The 16,019-nt window shown below is 38.9% G+C and overlaps 1 protein-coding gene across 1 annotated transcript; it reads left to right on the forward strand.

Moving 5' to 3' along the window:
• The first annotated feature begins 3,315 nt into the window (after positions 1-3,315).
• LOC120530038 (aerolysin-like protein) lies at positions 3,316-10,926 on the forward strand. Its single transcript, XM_039754198.1, has 2 exons — positions 3,316-3,399; positions 9,780-10,926. Exon 2 carries the CDS (start codon positions 9,802-9,804, stop codon positions 10,798-10,800), a length of 999 nt encoding a protein of 332 aa, XP_039610132.1. The 5' UTR covers positions 3,316-3,399; positions 9,780-9,801; the 3' UTR covers positions 10,801-10,926.
• Positions 10,927-16,019: the final 5,093 nt, after the last annotated feature.

The following is a 16,019-nucleotide window of genomic DNA, read 5'->3' on the forward strand; positions in this document are numbered from 1 at the left end:
TCTTCCAGAGGAAAGTAAATGTGGGTGAATGAGGCATTTTCTGTACACTCTGCTCACTCAAACTTATCTAAAGGAGGATCATGGCTCAACAAAGGCAAAGTTCTTTTGTTACTATAAATTAAACTGCTAAGAGCTTGAAATGTAAATAAGAAAGTGAAACTCAGTGCTGTGAATTAGCAGCTGCTTTACAGGTATGAACACTTCTCAGTTTGCCAACTTTAAAATAAATTATTCATTAACTTTATCTGTTTTCTAAATCTAGGATGACACAGTCTGTGGTTACTGCTGCGGCCCCTCATTTTCAGGATTCAAGGTATAAATTCCTCACTGGGTTGCTGCACAATATTTGTGCATTCTCTTCGGGTCTGTGTAATCTTTTTAATAATAATAATAATAATAATAATAATAATAATAATACATTTTATTTATATAGCGCCTTTCCCATGCTCAAAGAATGGCAGGGTATACAGTATATAACATTGTACAAACCAAATAAATAAATAAAGAAAATTACGACAGTGAATTCAGAGAAAAGAAAAACCTAACAGACAACATAATTGATGATCTAGCACACACGCACAGGTTACATGAGCATCTTGACAGAGAGGTAAACTGAGAGAAGGGTAATAAAGTCAAGTAGAGCTAAAAGCCTTCCTGAACAGATGAGTTTTGAGTTGTTTTTTAAAAGAATTTATGGAGTCAGATGACCTGAATAATTTCGGTAGGTCTTTCCAGAGTCTGGGCGCTATACAGCTGAAGGCCCTGCTGTCACCCATGGAGTGCAGGTTAGTGTGGGGCACAACAAGATTGCCAGAATCAGAGGACCTTAGTGGGCGAACAGGCACATAGTGATGGAGAAGGTCACTGATGTAGTTTGGTGCAAGGTTATTTAAGGTTTTATGAGTTATTAGTAGGATTTTATACTCGATTCTGTAAGACACAGGGAGCCAGTGAAGACGGAGCAGGATGGGTGTGATGTGCTCGCTGCTGCTGGTTCAAGTAAGGACTCTTGCAGCTGTCCGCACATAAAGCTATACATGCATTTACTTATAAAAGTCAACAATTAACTTAACACACATATGTGGTAATATGGGATGGGAAATAAAACTGGGGTACCTAAAAAGGATCGGTGCTTTCATAGGAATAAAGTACAAACTCTACATGGGACAGCAACTGAGCTGAGCTGTGAGGCAGCAGTCCTTTCTGCCACATTGCCCTACACAATTTTTGCAGGCATTTCCTTGTTCATTTCTGGGTCAGTGGGATCTCATGCTTATTCTAGTGGCTTTGGGTGTAAGAGGATACCTGATCCATCTTTGGACATAAGCTCATAAATTTACAATTTTTTACAATCACTTTTTGTATTTTTATAGACCATAAGCATAAAATACTATAATGCACATCTTAGTGGCAACAGAGAAAGAGAAAATAAAAATTTTAGGGTGATATATAGTAAGTCCTTCCAAAAAAAGTCAATATTTTGACCGTTCAAACGCAGGATGACAGACATGACCCAGAAGAATCCTTACCTACAAATTCTAGGAACATACAGACTAAAGCAACCTGACAAATGGAGGACAATATGTAAAGAGACATAGCAAATGACTTTTATGTCTTGGTTTGGCTAAGTTTCCTGATCGATAAGCTCATAGGCAGAAAAAGTAGAATACGTTTAAGAGAATTTTAGAATGACTGGGATGTACAAGTTTTTGGGCAGTTTCAGCTGCATACATAGGGCTGAAGGGAGTTCTGTAACCATTTGTTGAAATGCAAATATTTGTATAGAGCCATGAACATAAATTTTATGTGTCTTTAAGTGCTTAAAATCACAGAAGCTGCAACTACTGTAGGGATCTAATGATATGAAGCCCCTAATTTGGAATTACAAATGTACTGCAATATTAATATTTGTTAATATTTACTGTAGTCATAATCTAATCTTGTCTCATTTTCTGAAATCACTTTTCATGGCCTGCGGTGGGCTGGTACCCAGTCTGTGGATTGTTTCCTGCCTTGCGCCCTGTGTCGGATGGGATTGGCTCCAGCAGACCCCCGTGACCCTGTAGATAGATAGATAGATATGAAAGAGACTATATAATGATGGATAGATAGATAGATAGATAGATAGATAGATAGATAGATAGATAGATAGATAGATAGATAGATAGATAGATAGATAGATAGATAGATAGATACTTTATTAATCCCAAGGGGAAATTCACAAATATAAGTTAGGATATAGCGGGTTGGATAATGGATGGATGGATGGACTTTTCCTGGTGTATGTCACTGTGGTAGCAGACCAAGCAGGTAAGCTCAGACTTTGCTGTCCCTAGCTGCAGATTCCAGCTCTTCTTGGGTAATGGACAAGTGTTTCCAAGTCAACTGAGAGATATAATCCCTCCAGCATGTCCTGGGTCTGTTGCAGGGTCTCTGCCCAAGGGGAGCTGCCCAGGAGGCATCCTTATTTTAAGATATGTAAAACCGACCTCAATTGACTTCTCTGGATCTGGAGGAGCAGCAAATTGCTGAACTTCTCATCTTCTCATGGAGTGTTAGCCTAGTAATCCTGCAAAACAAGTTTTGCTGCTTGTACTCATGATCTCATTGTTTCGGTCATTACCCACAGTTCATGACCATATGTATGGATGCAGGTGTAGATCAACTGGTAAATTAAGAGTGTTGTCTTTGGTCTTAGCTCCCGCTTCACCACCATGGACCGGTAAAGTGGACATAGAACAGCGGTCGCTTCTCCAGTCTGAGTCTGCTTGACAATCTCACATTCCTTTTTTCCTTCACTCATAAAAACGATCTTGAGATACTTGAACTCCTCCACTAAGGACAGTTGTTCCCCTTCACCTGGGGAAAGTAATCCACTCTTTTCTATTGTTTACTGTTAGTAGAATAATTACAATAAGTAACATTTACATTTGTTCTTTTGAAAAAGTTAGCGTGTCAAAAAAGAGAACTAGCTACCAGCTGAAGATGACAGTATGTCTACTTTGCTAAACACCCTGAGTTTGTGGTTATTAGACATTTCTTTAGAATTTCCTAAATTTAGAAGGTCCATTGCTTTAGGCAACAATTCTAATTTCCCCATGGATGACTTTACGCCCTAACCATCTAAACTGCTGTATGTGTAGACAAGTGAACTAAACTGGAAGACAACATTGCTGACCAAGTGAGTGACTCAAACTTACTGGAACTTGTTTTTTGGGAAGTTCTACCACAATAAGAACTTTTTTTGTCCATGTTGTAAGCAGCTCACCTATAAAAATAAACGTTTAACTGCAATTTGTCACAACACAACACATTTTGTTAGATCTTGCCTACTTACCAGAGAGTGCACTGCTACATCCCCCAAACATCTTGTTATCCAGACTTTGACCTGTTTTGGAGGTAAGGCATTTGTGTTTTAATGGAGGCAGTAAACATTGATTATAATTTGTTTTCTCTCTTAAGGCAATTTTATCACTTTATAATTCTTAAAACAATTTCACTTTAAGGCCTACTGTATGCTGGTGTAAAGTTTTAAAGCCAAATGGTTGTTTAGTACATTAATATCACATTACTACTCATAGATAATAATTATTTTTTCTTTTACTCCGTTTAAGTTCAGGAGCCAGTGTAAGTAAAGCGAGAACTTCCTGGGGTTTAACATTACAAATGTGGAATGTAGCACTTCCTGATGTTGTTGTGTTGAAAGAATTCTGCCATTATCTTGTTACAATAACTCTTAACAACATTTCTGCTTTGCAATTTTGTGTCATCAGATAATGAGTTGTATTACTCTTAAAATTAAAAAATATAAAATGGACTGTTCATGTGTAGCTTCTGTACCCCCAGTGACTATAATACTGCAGGGCTGAGAGGGATCTATGTATGAATGTGATTGCTTTAATCTTTTAGCACTTTTGAACAATCGATGGACTAATGGATGGATAGAACAATTGTGATGAGAATAGGCCATGCAACCCAACAAGCTCACCCATCTTATTCACCTAGATTATTAATAATAACATCAAGTTCAGATTCGAAGCCCCCTACTCTCCACTACACTACTTGGTTATTTATTCCATGTGTCTGTGGTTCTTTGTGTAAAGAAAAACATTTTAGTAGAGTTGTACATTTTCCTGCTATTAGAATGTGACTGGAATAAAACGCTCTGTCATTTTGCTTTCCTGTGATCTGCCTGCTGGTGAAGACTTTTTTAAATCTTTTGTTGATTTGACTAAACTGAACAGGTTTAATTAGTATAAGCCAATTTTATCCCATTGTTACTTAAGATATTTCAAATATAGAAAGCTAATTTTGTTTGCTTTTTGTGTCACTAGATGCTGGTAGGCTTATCTCTGACATGATTTGATTTTGTTCTACATTTATTGATTTGGCTGACACTTTTTATCCAAAGAGACTTTTGAGATATAATTGGTTACATTTCTGTTTGTTTTTTTTTTTTCCAATTGGAGCACAGACAGGTCAGGGGGTCACAGTGTCAGGGGTGGGATTCAAAACTACAACATCAGGGTTTGAAGTCCAAACCCTTAACCACTGTGCCACGCTGCATGCCTTTTACTCATTTGTATAGGAAATGTTCCCATCTTGTACGTGAATTAGGGGTTTCTGGTGTCAAGTATTCTGTTCTTGTCATTATTTGTTTAATTGTCCCAATAGTTTAGATATTGTGGGTTTTTTTTTTGCCTAGGATGCCATTTTAGGTCCTTCAATTGCCACCATTTTGAGTACTTGTCATTAGGTATGTGTCCTGTGTTTCTAGGGGTTGGTCTCAGCGGTTATCACCTGTTTGGGATAAAACATCAGCTGGGGAGTTCTTTTCCTTATAAAATTCACGGATACCCAAACACCTTCAAAAAACCCTTCTGCTAATTACTACTGGCAAGTTTTGATCAATTCTGATCTCATTGATTGAACCCTTTGACTATGAATTTTGTCTCACATTTTTGCTTTGGCTGCCATTTCTTGATCTCCCAACTTTGACCTTTTTTGTTGTGTTTGCATGCATCTGTCGGTTTTGTTTAAAAGTTTACCTGCCAGGTCACTGACAGGACAATCTTGGATTAGATTCAATTTCTCCTAAATAACTGCCAAAACAAGTGGTTCATTGTTGACTACTGCTAATCATGAGGAACATAAGACATAAGAAAATGACAAAATAGGTGAGACCATTCAGTCGATCAAGCTTGTTTGTTTAACTAATAGCAATGCTGTCCCAATCCAGATACTACTTACATATCAAGGTTTCTGTTTTAACTACATGCCTCGGTAGTTGGACCCAGATACTCACATCTCTTTGCATAAAGCAGTGATTCCTGGCTTCAGTCTTAAATGTAATTCCCCTTACATTGCACTGTTGTCTTTGACTATATGACACACCCTTATACTGATCGAATTCTGCTGGATCTACTTTATCAATGCCTTTGAGAATTATGAATGCCTGGATTAGGTCCCCATGCCGTCTCCTCTGGGATGCACCAGGTTGCTCTAAAATGCACCACTTCAAGTGCTGCTATGTCTTTTTTGTAGTGTGGAGACTAGAATAGCACACAATACTCCAGATCCCATCCCCCCATTGCATTATATAGTCTAAGTATAACGTACCTTGATTTACATTCAACAGTTTTTAAGATATAAAATAACATTTTACTTGCATTTTAATTGCTTATGCACATTGCATAGACATTGAAAACATTCTTTCAACATAAACCCCTAAATCCTTACCTGAGATTGCTTCCATATTGTATTTATAACTGATGTTCCTTTTGCCCACCTGTAGCACTTTGGACTTCTTTACATTAAACTGCATTTTCTAAATGTTTACACAGTTCTGAGGCTTGTCCAGGTCTTTTTGATTTTTTTTCCTGAGTGGATTGAGTGTATTTAGTGGCTCTGAGGCTAGGGATCTGCCCTGGTAATCGGAAGATTGCCGGTTCGAGTCCCGTAAATGCCAATAGAGACTCTGCTCTGTTGGGCCCTTGAGCTAGACCCTTAATCTGCAATTGCAGAGTGCTTTGAGTAGTGAGAAAAACGCTATATAAATGCAAAGAATTATTATTTAATTAAATTTTGTATTGTTATTTTTCAGCCATGTTTACAACAACAACAACAACATTTATTTATATAGCACATTTTCATACAAAAGAATGTAGCTCAAAGTGCTTTACATAATGAAGAATAGAAAAATAAGAGACACAGTAAGAAAATAAAACAAGTAAACATTAATTAACATAGAATAAGAGTAAAGTCCAATGGCCAGGGGGGACAGAAAAAAAAAAAACTCCAGACGGTCGGAGAAAAAAAAAATAAAATCTGCAGGGATTCCAGGCCATGAGACCGCCCAGTCCCCTCTGGGCAATCTACCTAACATAAATGAAACAGTCCTCTTTGTATTTATGGTTTTCACGGAAGAACTTGATGATGATGATGGTGATCACGTGGACTTCTGGCTTTTAGTCCATCAATGCTGGGGCATCATGGTGCTTTGAGTAGGTTGGTGGTGGCGCAGGCCGCCACCACAGAGAAACCAGAAAAAGAAACAAGAGAGACTTGGGGTCAGTACGGATTTTAGAGCCACCATGAATAGTTATTATGATGAATTGAACATACAGAGTATCAGGATTAAGATAAAGTGAAGTTAGGAGAAGGCCATATTAAAGTAATGTGTTTTCAGCAGTGTTTTAAAGTGCTCCACTGTATTAGCCTGGCGAATTCCTATCGGCAGGCTATTCCAGATTTTAGGTGCATAGCAGCAGAAGGCCGCCCGCCTCACCACTTCTTTTAAGTTTAGCTTTTGGAATTGTAAGGAGACACTCATTTGAGGATCTAAGATTACGATTTGTTTACGCCCTTGGTTGGGGTTCAGTTTCTTGTTTTGTGTTATTTTTTTTTTTTTTTTGTGTCATTTATTTATGGTAGTATTACTTTTGTTAATTATCTGCTTTGTTTTCTATGGCTGATGTTATTTGCCTTATGTCTTGTGTGGGGTTCCGCAAGCGGCAGTACCACCTGTCCATCACCACTAGGGACTGCCCTCGGCCCTATAAAGGTGAGGATTTCCCACAGTTGCTTTCGGTTCATCTCAAATGTGCTTGGGAGTTTGGTGAGTGTTTCTTGGTAATTTTTCTTGTGCTTTTGTGATTTATTGGACTCTTTTACCTTTCTGCGCTAAGGATTGTGATTTTTGGAACTTGATCATTGTGGATTGCCTTTTAAACAACTGCTTTTTGCCTTTTCATGCTCTTCAGAACTTCATGTATTTTATTAAGATTTAACATGAAACAAGCCAGGATTTTATTCAATGGAGTCTCCCCTTCTTGTGGCCATTTTTGGAACAGTTCGGGACATAAGTGCTTGGGAACTTCTATATTTTCACTTTTTCTACATTTAGTCTTGCACTCCATATTAAGAAAACTCAAAATAGATGACTTTCATATTCCACCCATACAATCATTACATTAGTGTGCACTTCTGATTTAGCACGAACTGCAAAGTCACCATCTTTGAACATGATCTTCTTCCAACTCCTGAGGCCCTCATATGTAAATGCTGAATCACTGAGTAGGGTTACTTTGAAAATACTCTATCCATTTATAGCAGCTGTACCATATGATATAATACATGTTTCTTTAATATTTATGTCACTATATCTGGACAATACTGTTATGAGTTTCATTCACATGTGCATGCTAAGTTTGGCACACAGGGGCTCAGCATTTAGAATTGTTAGCCAAGCATAGACTAGATAGCCAAAGACAACTGGAGGATTGTATAGTCAGCCTAAACACAGGATAATGTATTTCTGTCCTCTGTCAGCACAAAATCTTCTTTCCTTGTTGGGAGAATAAGAACTGCAGTGTGAGCATGGTCCTATTCTTGTTGGAAGTGGGGTTACGTCTTTCCTGCCCTTGTGTGGAAACCAGATAAGACCAACAAGTGAAGCAGACATTATTTAAAGGCTTGGACAAAAACCAGACCCTTTGAAGAACGTGTCGGCAAAGTCCGAAAACCCTCTCAGCGTGGGGACAAAAAGTGGCAGACTGTGTTGATCCAGATTCCCACCTGGATAAAGTCTTTGTCATATGCTTTCCGTCTGTAACCGCATCAACCGTCAGTAAATGTAAGCTAAAATATATTTTTCTCATGTGATTCTTGGACCGCCGTAATCACGATGGGAGGGATATCGCCTTTTCTGTCATATTACTATATTGTTTAGTTACTTAATGTGCCGCAATTTCAAAAGAACACATTTCCAGAGAGCTAATGCCTCTTAAGGAAACACCATACAGCCTTGAACCTCTGTCCTCTGCACCACTGGATTGTTCTTGAAAAAACTCTCAGTTGTGGTTGTGTTGGTCCATCAGCTTTTGATTTTGGTATATCTAACACAAGAAAGGAAACAGTGGACAGTTATAAGTCGACATTACAAACATTAAACACATACTGTATTTACATTCTGTTTACTGTCCCTCTCAATCGCATTCATTTAAGTACTCCCTCACAGTATATATAGCACATGGTAGCTAGCAGGTTTGCTGTATACACAAAAAACAACATTTAAACAACAAAACAACAAAAAACAACAGCTCTTCCAAGACAAGCGAATACAGCCATCTTCAGCATCTGCTTGTTTTTTTCTCTTCAGCATATGGAAGGCCTACTCAAGGCCTACTCAACTGGATTTAAATCGGGTGACTGGCTTGGCAATTCAAGAATATTCCATTTTTAGTTCTGCCTCAGCAGTATGTTTAAGATGATTATCTTGTTGTAGGATGAAGTGCTGTCCGGTGAGTTTGGAAGCATTTACCGAAACTTGCACAGATCAGATGTTTCTGTACACCTCAGAATTCATTTTGCCACTGCTGTCAGCAGTTCTATCATCAATGAAGAGAAGTGTGCCAGGACCTGTGGCAGCCATACATGCCCAAGCCATAACACCCCCAGCACCATGTTTAATAGATGAGGTGGTTTGCTTTTGAATCTTGGGCAGTTCCTTTTAGTTTCCACACTTTAGTTTTCCCATCACTCTGATGCATGTTCATCTTTGACTTGTCTGTCCACAAGACCTTTTTCCAGAATTCTGCAGGATCTTTTAAATCCTTTTTCACAAACTGTAATCCGGCCAACCTGTTTTTGTGGCTAACTTGTGGTGTGCATCTTACAGTGTGGCCACTGTATATCTGTTCATGAAGTCTTCTGGACATAGTCATTTCCGACACATCCACATCTGCATCTTGAAGACTTTTTCTGACCTATCAGATCAACATTTGGGTCTTTTCTTGACCATAGTAAGGATTCTTCTGTTATCAGCAGTGCGATATAGTGCGAAAACAAGAAAAAAAACTATAACTGAAGCCTAAAAACTGTTTTGTGAAAAAAATGTTGCTTGATGGTGAAAAATGATTTTAATCTTTGAATTTGGTGCCCCATGATATACAGAAAATCACAAAAAAAATCAATATTTTCGATATAAAGCATGTCATGATTATTATCACTGTAAAATGTTAATTTTCCAACTGGCCTTAGCTACTATAGGTATAGTCAAGCAGAAGTCTGTCTTGACTTATGAGATGAAACTTTTATGTTTGCTGAACTGCAGTATCTGAAAAATAGTAATACTGTGGTGTGGTTCGCACTGCAATTTATTAAGAGATCTCTCAGCCATGATTTCTTGGCAGGGATCACTGATCAGAATAAAATGTGTGAAATGTTGTCTTATCATGTATTGTATTTGTACTCATTTTTATGCTGAATTTTATTTTTAGAATCCTGCATAGGAGGACCAAGATGACTTTACCAGTGTACATCATAGGAGGCAGTCATTCAGGTGTACCTTTTGATTTCACCGGATACAACAATGGTGCTTTGTTGGAAAAGATTGGCGTGTGGGTTGGAGGTTGGCAGGTCAAGTCTATCAAGCTATGGCTTACTGATGGACAAACCAAAGTCTATGGAAATGCAGATCGAGAGCCTTATAGTGAGTTTAAATTTGAGCCTGGAGAGTTTTTTTCTTCTCTCTCACTGTGGGGAAATGGAGCTGGTACCCGTTTGGGAGCGATCAAGTTCCGAACAAACAAACAACGAGAGTTCTTTGCCTATATGACTTCCTGGGGACTAAAAAAAGAGTATGTAATTGATGTTGGTTCTGGAATTTGCTTAGGGGTTATGGGAAGATCAGGTTCAGACATTGATTCTTTAGGTTTCATGTTCATCAAATCTGTCAGATCTGCAGTGATGAAAGACGTTGAATACCCAACTCTGCACCAGGTGGTCCCAAGCGTGAATGTGGAAGAAATCAAATCGATGACTTACAAAAACAAGACCTCTGTTGAGCAGGAATATACACTGCAAACATCTAAGACAATCACCAAAAAATCCTCTTGGTCTGTCACTAACAGTATGGAGACCTCAATTGGTATGTCTGTCAAAGTAGGCATTCTAGATGTTGTTGAGATTGGAACGGAGTTTAGTTTCAAATTGGGGATCGCCATTACACAGGAGTTAGAAAACACTGAAACGAGGACAGAGACTCTGACCTACAATATCAAAGTCCCTCCTGGTAAAACCATGGATATTCATGTTACTATTGGAAGAGCAAACATTGATCTTCCCTACAATGCAACAGTGGAAATTACCTGTCTTGATGGAGCCATTTACCAGTATAAAAAAAGTGGTGTCTACAAGGGGCTCACCTACACCGAAGCAAAAGCAGTCATTGAGGAATCCAACAAGCAGATTGAGTTACCAGAAGAAGGTTCAATTATGATTTATGAAAATACCTCTTAATACCCAGCCAAGAAATGGGGGTACTACAGTATTGTAATACTAAACATAAATTTGAGGCTGGTTGCAACATTATCAAATATGCTCTCTAGTGAAGTCCTGATTAAAGCAATAAACTGCTACATCTAATTATTGTCTTGTGTTTTATTTACTATACATCAGTGTTGATTTCCTGTGTAACTGTAGTTCATTGAGGAAGTCTTGCTGGATTTATAGAATTTAATTAATTTTTGATTATTATTTTTTTTTTTTATCTGTAAATTAGCAATTGGTTCAAAATTGTTGGATGAAACATTTGACTCAGTAGATGGGAATGAAACAGAGCTGCAATGAGTATTGTAGGAGTTTTTACGTGGTCATGAGTTTAGACAGATGTTAAGTTTTAACTCATCCAGTTTCTCTACCGCATCACACCTCCTAACCAGTGTTAATGATCACTACTTTGACTCGTGTACCACACGCCTTTGTGTAAGACACACACCCTAATTTTTATAAAGAAAATCGCGAAAATCGTTTTGCCCTGTGTACGACGCACGTTGTGATTGTATAGGAAGCGTCTAGAGAGAGAGAGAGAGCGCGATCGAGAGATTGCGAGAGCACAAGCAAGCGAAAGAGAGAGTGCGTGAGCGAGCGAGAGAGAGAGAGTGCGAGTGCACAAGCGAGAGAGAGAGCGAGTGAGGGAGCCCAAGCAGAAGAAGTAAACATTACAGAATTACATTTCCTCGTTTATGACGCACACCTGATTTTCTAATGCTTATTTTCGGGAAAAAATGTGTGTGTGGTACACGCGTAAATACGGAAGTTAAATTACTCATTACTCACAAAAAACTAACTAAATATGGTATATAGTCACTTATTGTAAAATGTAACACATCATGAATGGTGTGTTACTTTTGTGTTACTTTGTCATCTTTTCAGCGTTTTCACTGGCCAGCATCTGTTACTAAATTCTAAGCCAGAGTAGGTTCATGTCATTACATTTGTGTGCCCATACAAAAAATTGCACTTTCATATGCTGAAATAAAGAAAATTCTTTTGTTTTCTTACCATAGTCAAAGGATGAGACAAAAGTTGAGCTGCTAAATAAGCAGCTTCTATCCTAATAAAAATGGCAAAACTGCAATGTCACAAAAGAATTCCAATTGGGGAAGCAGCAGCAAATGACCGCACTACCTAAAAGATCAATTTAAAAGAGCAGTAATCAATTGGCATTCGGCTCTGGTGGGCACAGCAGTAGCCACCTGCAATATGAAATAAGACCGTGCGCATATCCGTTGGTGAGATGAGGCCATGGTTGCACACCATGTTTTATGATGATCAAATTGCTACTTTGATATAATACATTGTCAAAAACGTATGTAGTATGTAAAATATAGTATTAAGTAAAAATACTGAAAAATGAATGCACTTTTTCCAACTGCCATAACATTAGCATCAATTTAAGAGCAAACATACCTATAAAGATATTACACACGTCACAGAAATTCTTAACTAATTCCAAGGAACTGTGAAGCCATTAAATTGGTTGAAAGTCCATTTTATTATGTGGAAGAAACCGTTAATCAACCTGAAGAACCTAGCAGGAGAAAGTTTGTCCATTGCATCTTATTTCTTTTCATGAAGAGGGATACACTCCATCACGTGATGGACTGGTCACAAAGTAAAGACAGACAGCTATATTTATAGACATCTGAATTTACATAAAAGTGCTGAATTAATGCTTACATGTTCATGCTCTGATTGGTTTGTTGGCTTGCAGTTCTGAATATTTATTCTGATTGGTTTAAAGACATGAGGTGTGTTCAGCAAAGAGCATAACCAACTTACATACCCCAAAATAAAAATCTCATTTCTACTGCATTCTTGGTCCCCTTACAATACTTTTCAATACTTCTTGAGTTCCTGTGTATGTGACATCTGACAAGTCTTGCTGGGTACATGATAGTCATCCAATTTCTTGAACCATCACCTAGAACCTTCTTGTTCTTTGTTATTCACTTGATATTTATCTGGTTTCCTGATATGCTTGAACAGGTTTCAGACATTTATTAACCTTTTTATACTACTTCTAAGACAGATGTTATATCTTAAATTCGAAAGCATACCAAAACACTTTATGCGCAATAACTATATTACCCCTAAATGACTATGTGACCTCTAAATCTCATTTTTCTTCCACAATTGACAGCTGAAAGACTTTCAGCCACTGTAATCTTTGGAAGAAAGCTTCATCTCCCCAGCACAGGTGTGGCGGAAGTGCTGTGGGCCAGGGCTCTTCAGGCATTTGGGCACCCCCTGGCTGTGACCACGGGCCCCTGTAGGGTTGAGCTTCCATGCTCTGTTCCTGTGGTCCCCATACCATCCAGGACAGGGCTGCCCTCTCATAGTCCGGAGGAGGCGTAGTCCCTCTTCCGGGCGTCCCGGCTGGCTACCACCCCCAGCCCCTCACCACAATGTGTAGGCTAGTCGAGGATTGTTTAAACTAGGGATTAGTGGGGACAGGGAGTTTAGGATAGGCCAGGTTTAGATCTATACACAGAGGAACAAACAACGGTGTAGAAATAAAAATGCGTAGTAATGTAAATTCTAAGCAAAATTTAAATGTAGAAGGAGTAACACATTAAAATAGCTTGCCTTAAATGCTAGATTTGTACCGCTGCCCCGGGAGAACAACTCACCCCCGGTAACCGCACGATTAGAAAACTGCTGGAGCAAAGCAGTTCAATATTGAAAATCTATTGGGCAACATGACCAACGCTCATCCTTTTGTTTGACCCCTCACCACAAGTCCCTGCTCAGCATTAAACTACAAGCCATATCACAAAATTAAGAAGAGGCAAAAGCATAACACATATATATTTTACATATAAAAAAAAAACCAAACAATCGAAACCACCCCTCCCGGTTTAGGAGCGCGATGTTCATGAATAGGTGAAACCAGTTCGTCCAAATAGGTTTGCTGTCCTTACTGTTTAGGGCAAAGAGAAATTACTGGTCCAAGGAATCGTCAGCAAAACCAAAAAAAAAGAGTCCGTCTTTAGAGACGCGTCTCCCTTGTGTCGCTGAGTAAACACAAAAAAAACTGTTTCCAGCAGATATTTTACTTGGCGCTACCTCGTCTTCTCTTTGCTCCACCACAAGATGTCTCTCTCTCCCTTTCTTTTCTGTTTTTTAAGTCTTCAGCACCAACTGCCCTGACCGTGTTATTACCTCCCCCTTAAAGGTGTATTTGCAGTGTCCACTTTCCCTGTAATGCACCCTAAGGAGCAGGAAACTGCCCACGTACTAATCGCACATGTGGCATCCGCTACATATTAAATAGTTCTCGCAAGATAAAAGCAACTCTTTCTTTCCTGTAGACAATCAGTTGTTTATTGCTAATGCAGATGTAATTTCCTCATGCCACATGCTCCAGTTTCCTACAGTATGCTTTTCTGAAGTATTTCAAGAATGGAGGACATCTTGATTTTAATTGTAATAACAGCTTGAGCCTGTTATTATCCAAACTGTTTTAACTCATTGAGGAGAGTGAGGTTTTATTTTAGACCATTGGTTAATAAGTTGAATTTCTTGATATTTCAACCCCACTTAGAAGTGAGAAGAGATGAACAGGAGGAAGAATAAGGTTAATAACTGTATGCATTCAAACATTTGTGATGATGAATAATTGCAAGTGTGTCTATAACCTTTCATTATCTTAAATTATTTACAATTTTGAATGTAAAGCTCCATTAACATCCTGAAAGGCTCTTTAAACATTCCTAAGCAAATTTAGCTAAAATGTCAAATTCAGTGTGGTGGTAATATGAAATGGGATGCTATGAAGTGCTGTCTATTTATCTATAACCTTCCTGGTTTCTACATAACCTTGAGGGAGACAGAATTTTAATATTAGCTTTTCAAAAACTGTAGTTTCATTTGATGATATAATACATATATCTCTCAAATGAAAGTAAAATGTTTTAACATAGGGCATGAAATGGTTCCATTATTTTATACCAGCATCTGAGATATATATATATATTGTGGTTAACCAGCACGGACATCAATACAGACAGACACAGGAAGTCCTGAATCACACACGTTTATTTTACAAAGTCTCGCACACAACACAGTGCCCCTTCACCAAACACCCTTTCAAAGTCCAGGCCTCTTTCTGGTCCTTCTTCCACCGTCTCTACACCTCTCCTCCGAGCTTTGTCTTCCTCCAACCGACTCCGGCCCATGACTGGAGGAAGGCGGCCCCTTTTATATCCACCCGGATGTGCTCCAGGTACTCTCTGACGATCTTCCTGTGGCACTTCCTGGTGTGGCAGAAGTGCCACATGAGCACCCGGAAGCACTCCAGTTGTCCCTGGTATTCATTCCTGCAGCACTTCCGGATGTGGTGGAAGCTCTGCCGTCCAGGGCTCCTCAATCCTCCGGGCGCTACCGAGTGGTGGCCATGGGCCCCAATAGGGTTGAGCTTCCATGCTTGGTTCCCGTGGCCCCCATGCAGACCAGGGGGGTCTACCCTCTTGTGGCCCAGGGGAGGTATAATCCCTCTCCTGGTCCATAAAAAATAATTAATTATAACAATCGTCCAAACAAAATGTGCACCTGATTATAGATATTCTTTGTTAATCCAAGAAGAAAGTGTCTTTTTACATGACCATTGGTGGTCAGATCACAGGGTCCCTCATTGTACAGTGCCCTAGAGTAAATTTCAGTTTAAGGAGTAGGACCCTTTCTGCCAATAATAGGAAATGAACCTTTCAGATACCAGTGCAGATCCTTAGCCACAGAGCCACCACCAGATGGCACTAAACAAACAAAAATTAGGGTCCTAACACGACAAACCTTTAAGTTATGGTGAGAAGGGGCTCCATCCTGTTGTGCATTCTTGAAATAAGTGACGCTTTCTTCAGGGAACTTCAGGATATGTAGCCAGAGCCCGTTGTCCTCAGAATGAGAGCCTTCTCAGCACTGGGAAGGGAAAAACAGAGGATAAGGTTAGCACCAGTGGCCCCTCTTGACCCAGGGTGGAAGTACACATCTCAGAAGAGCCCAGAGGCTCTGACGCACTTATGTCACACTATGTGTATATATATATATATATATATATATATATATATATATATATATATATATATATATATATATATATATATATATATATTCCCTTACAGGAGGCCAGTATAATGGACAATCCAAGGGGATGTAGGAGTACCCCAGCGAAGAAG

The sequence above is a fragment of the Polypterus senegalus genome, chromosome 5, assembly GCF_016835505.1.
Source record: "Polypterus senegalus isolate Bchr_013 chromosome 5, ASM1683550v1, whole genome shotgun sequence".
In the NCBI taxonomy this organism is placed as follows: domain Eukaryota; kingdom Metazoa; phylum Chordata; class Cladistia; order Polypteriformes; family Polypteridae; genus Polypterus; species Polypterus senegalus.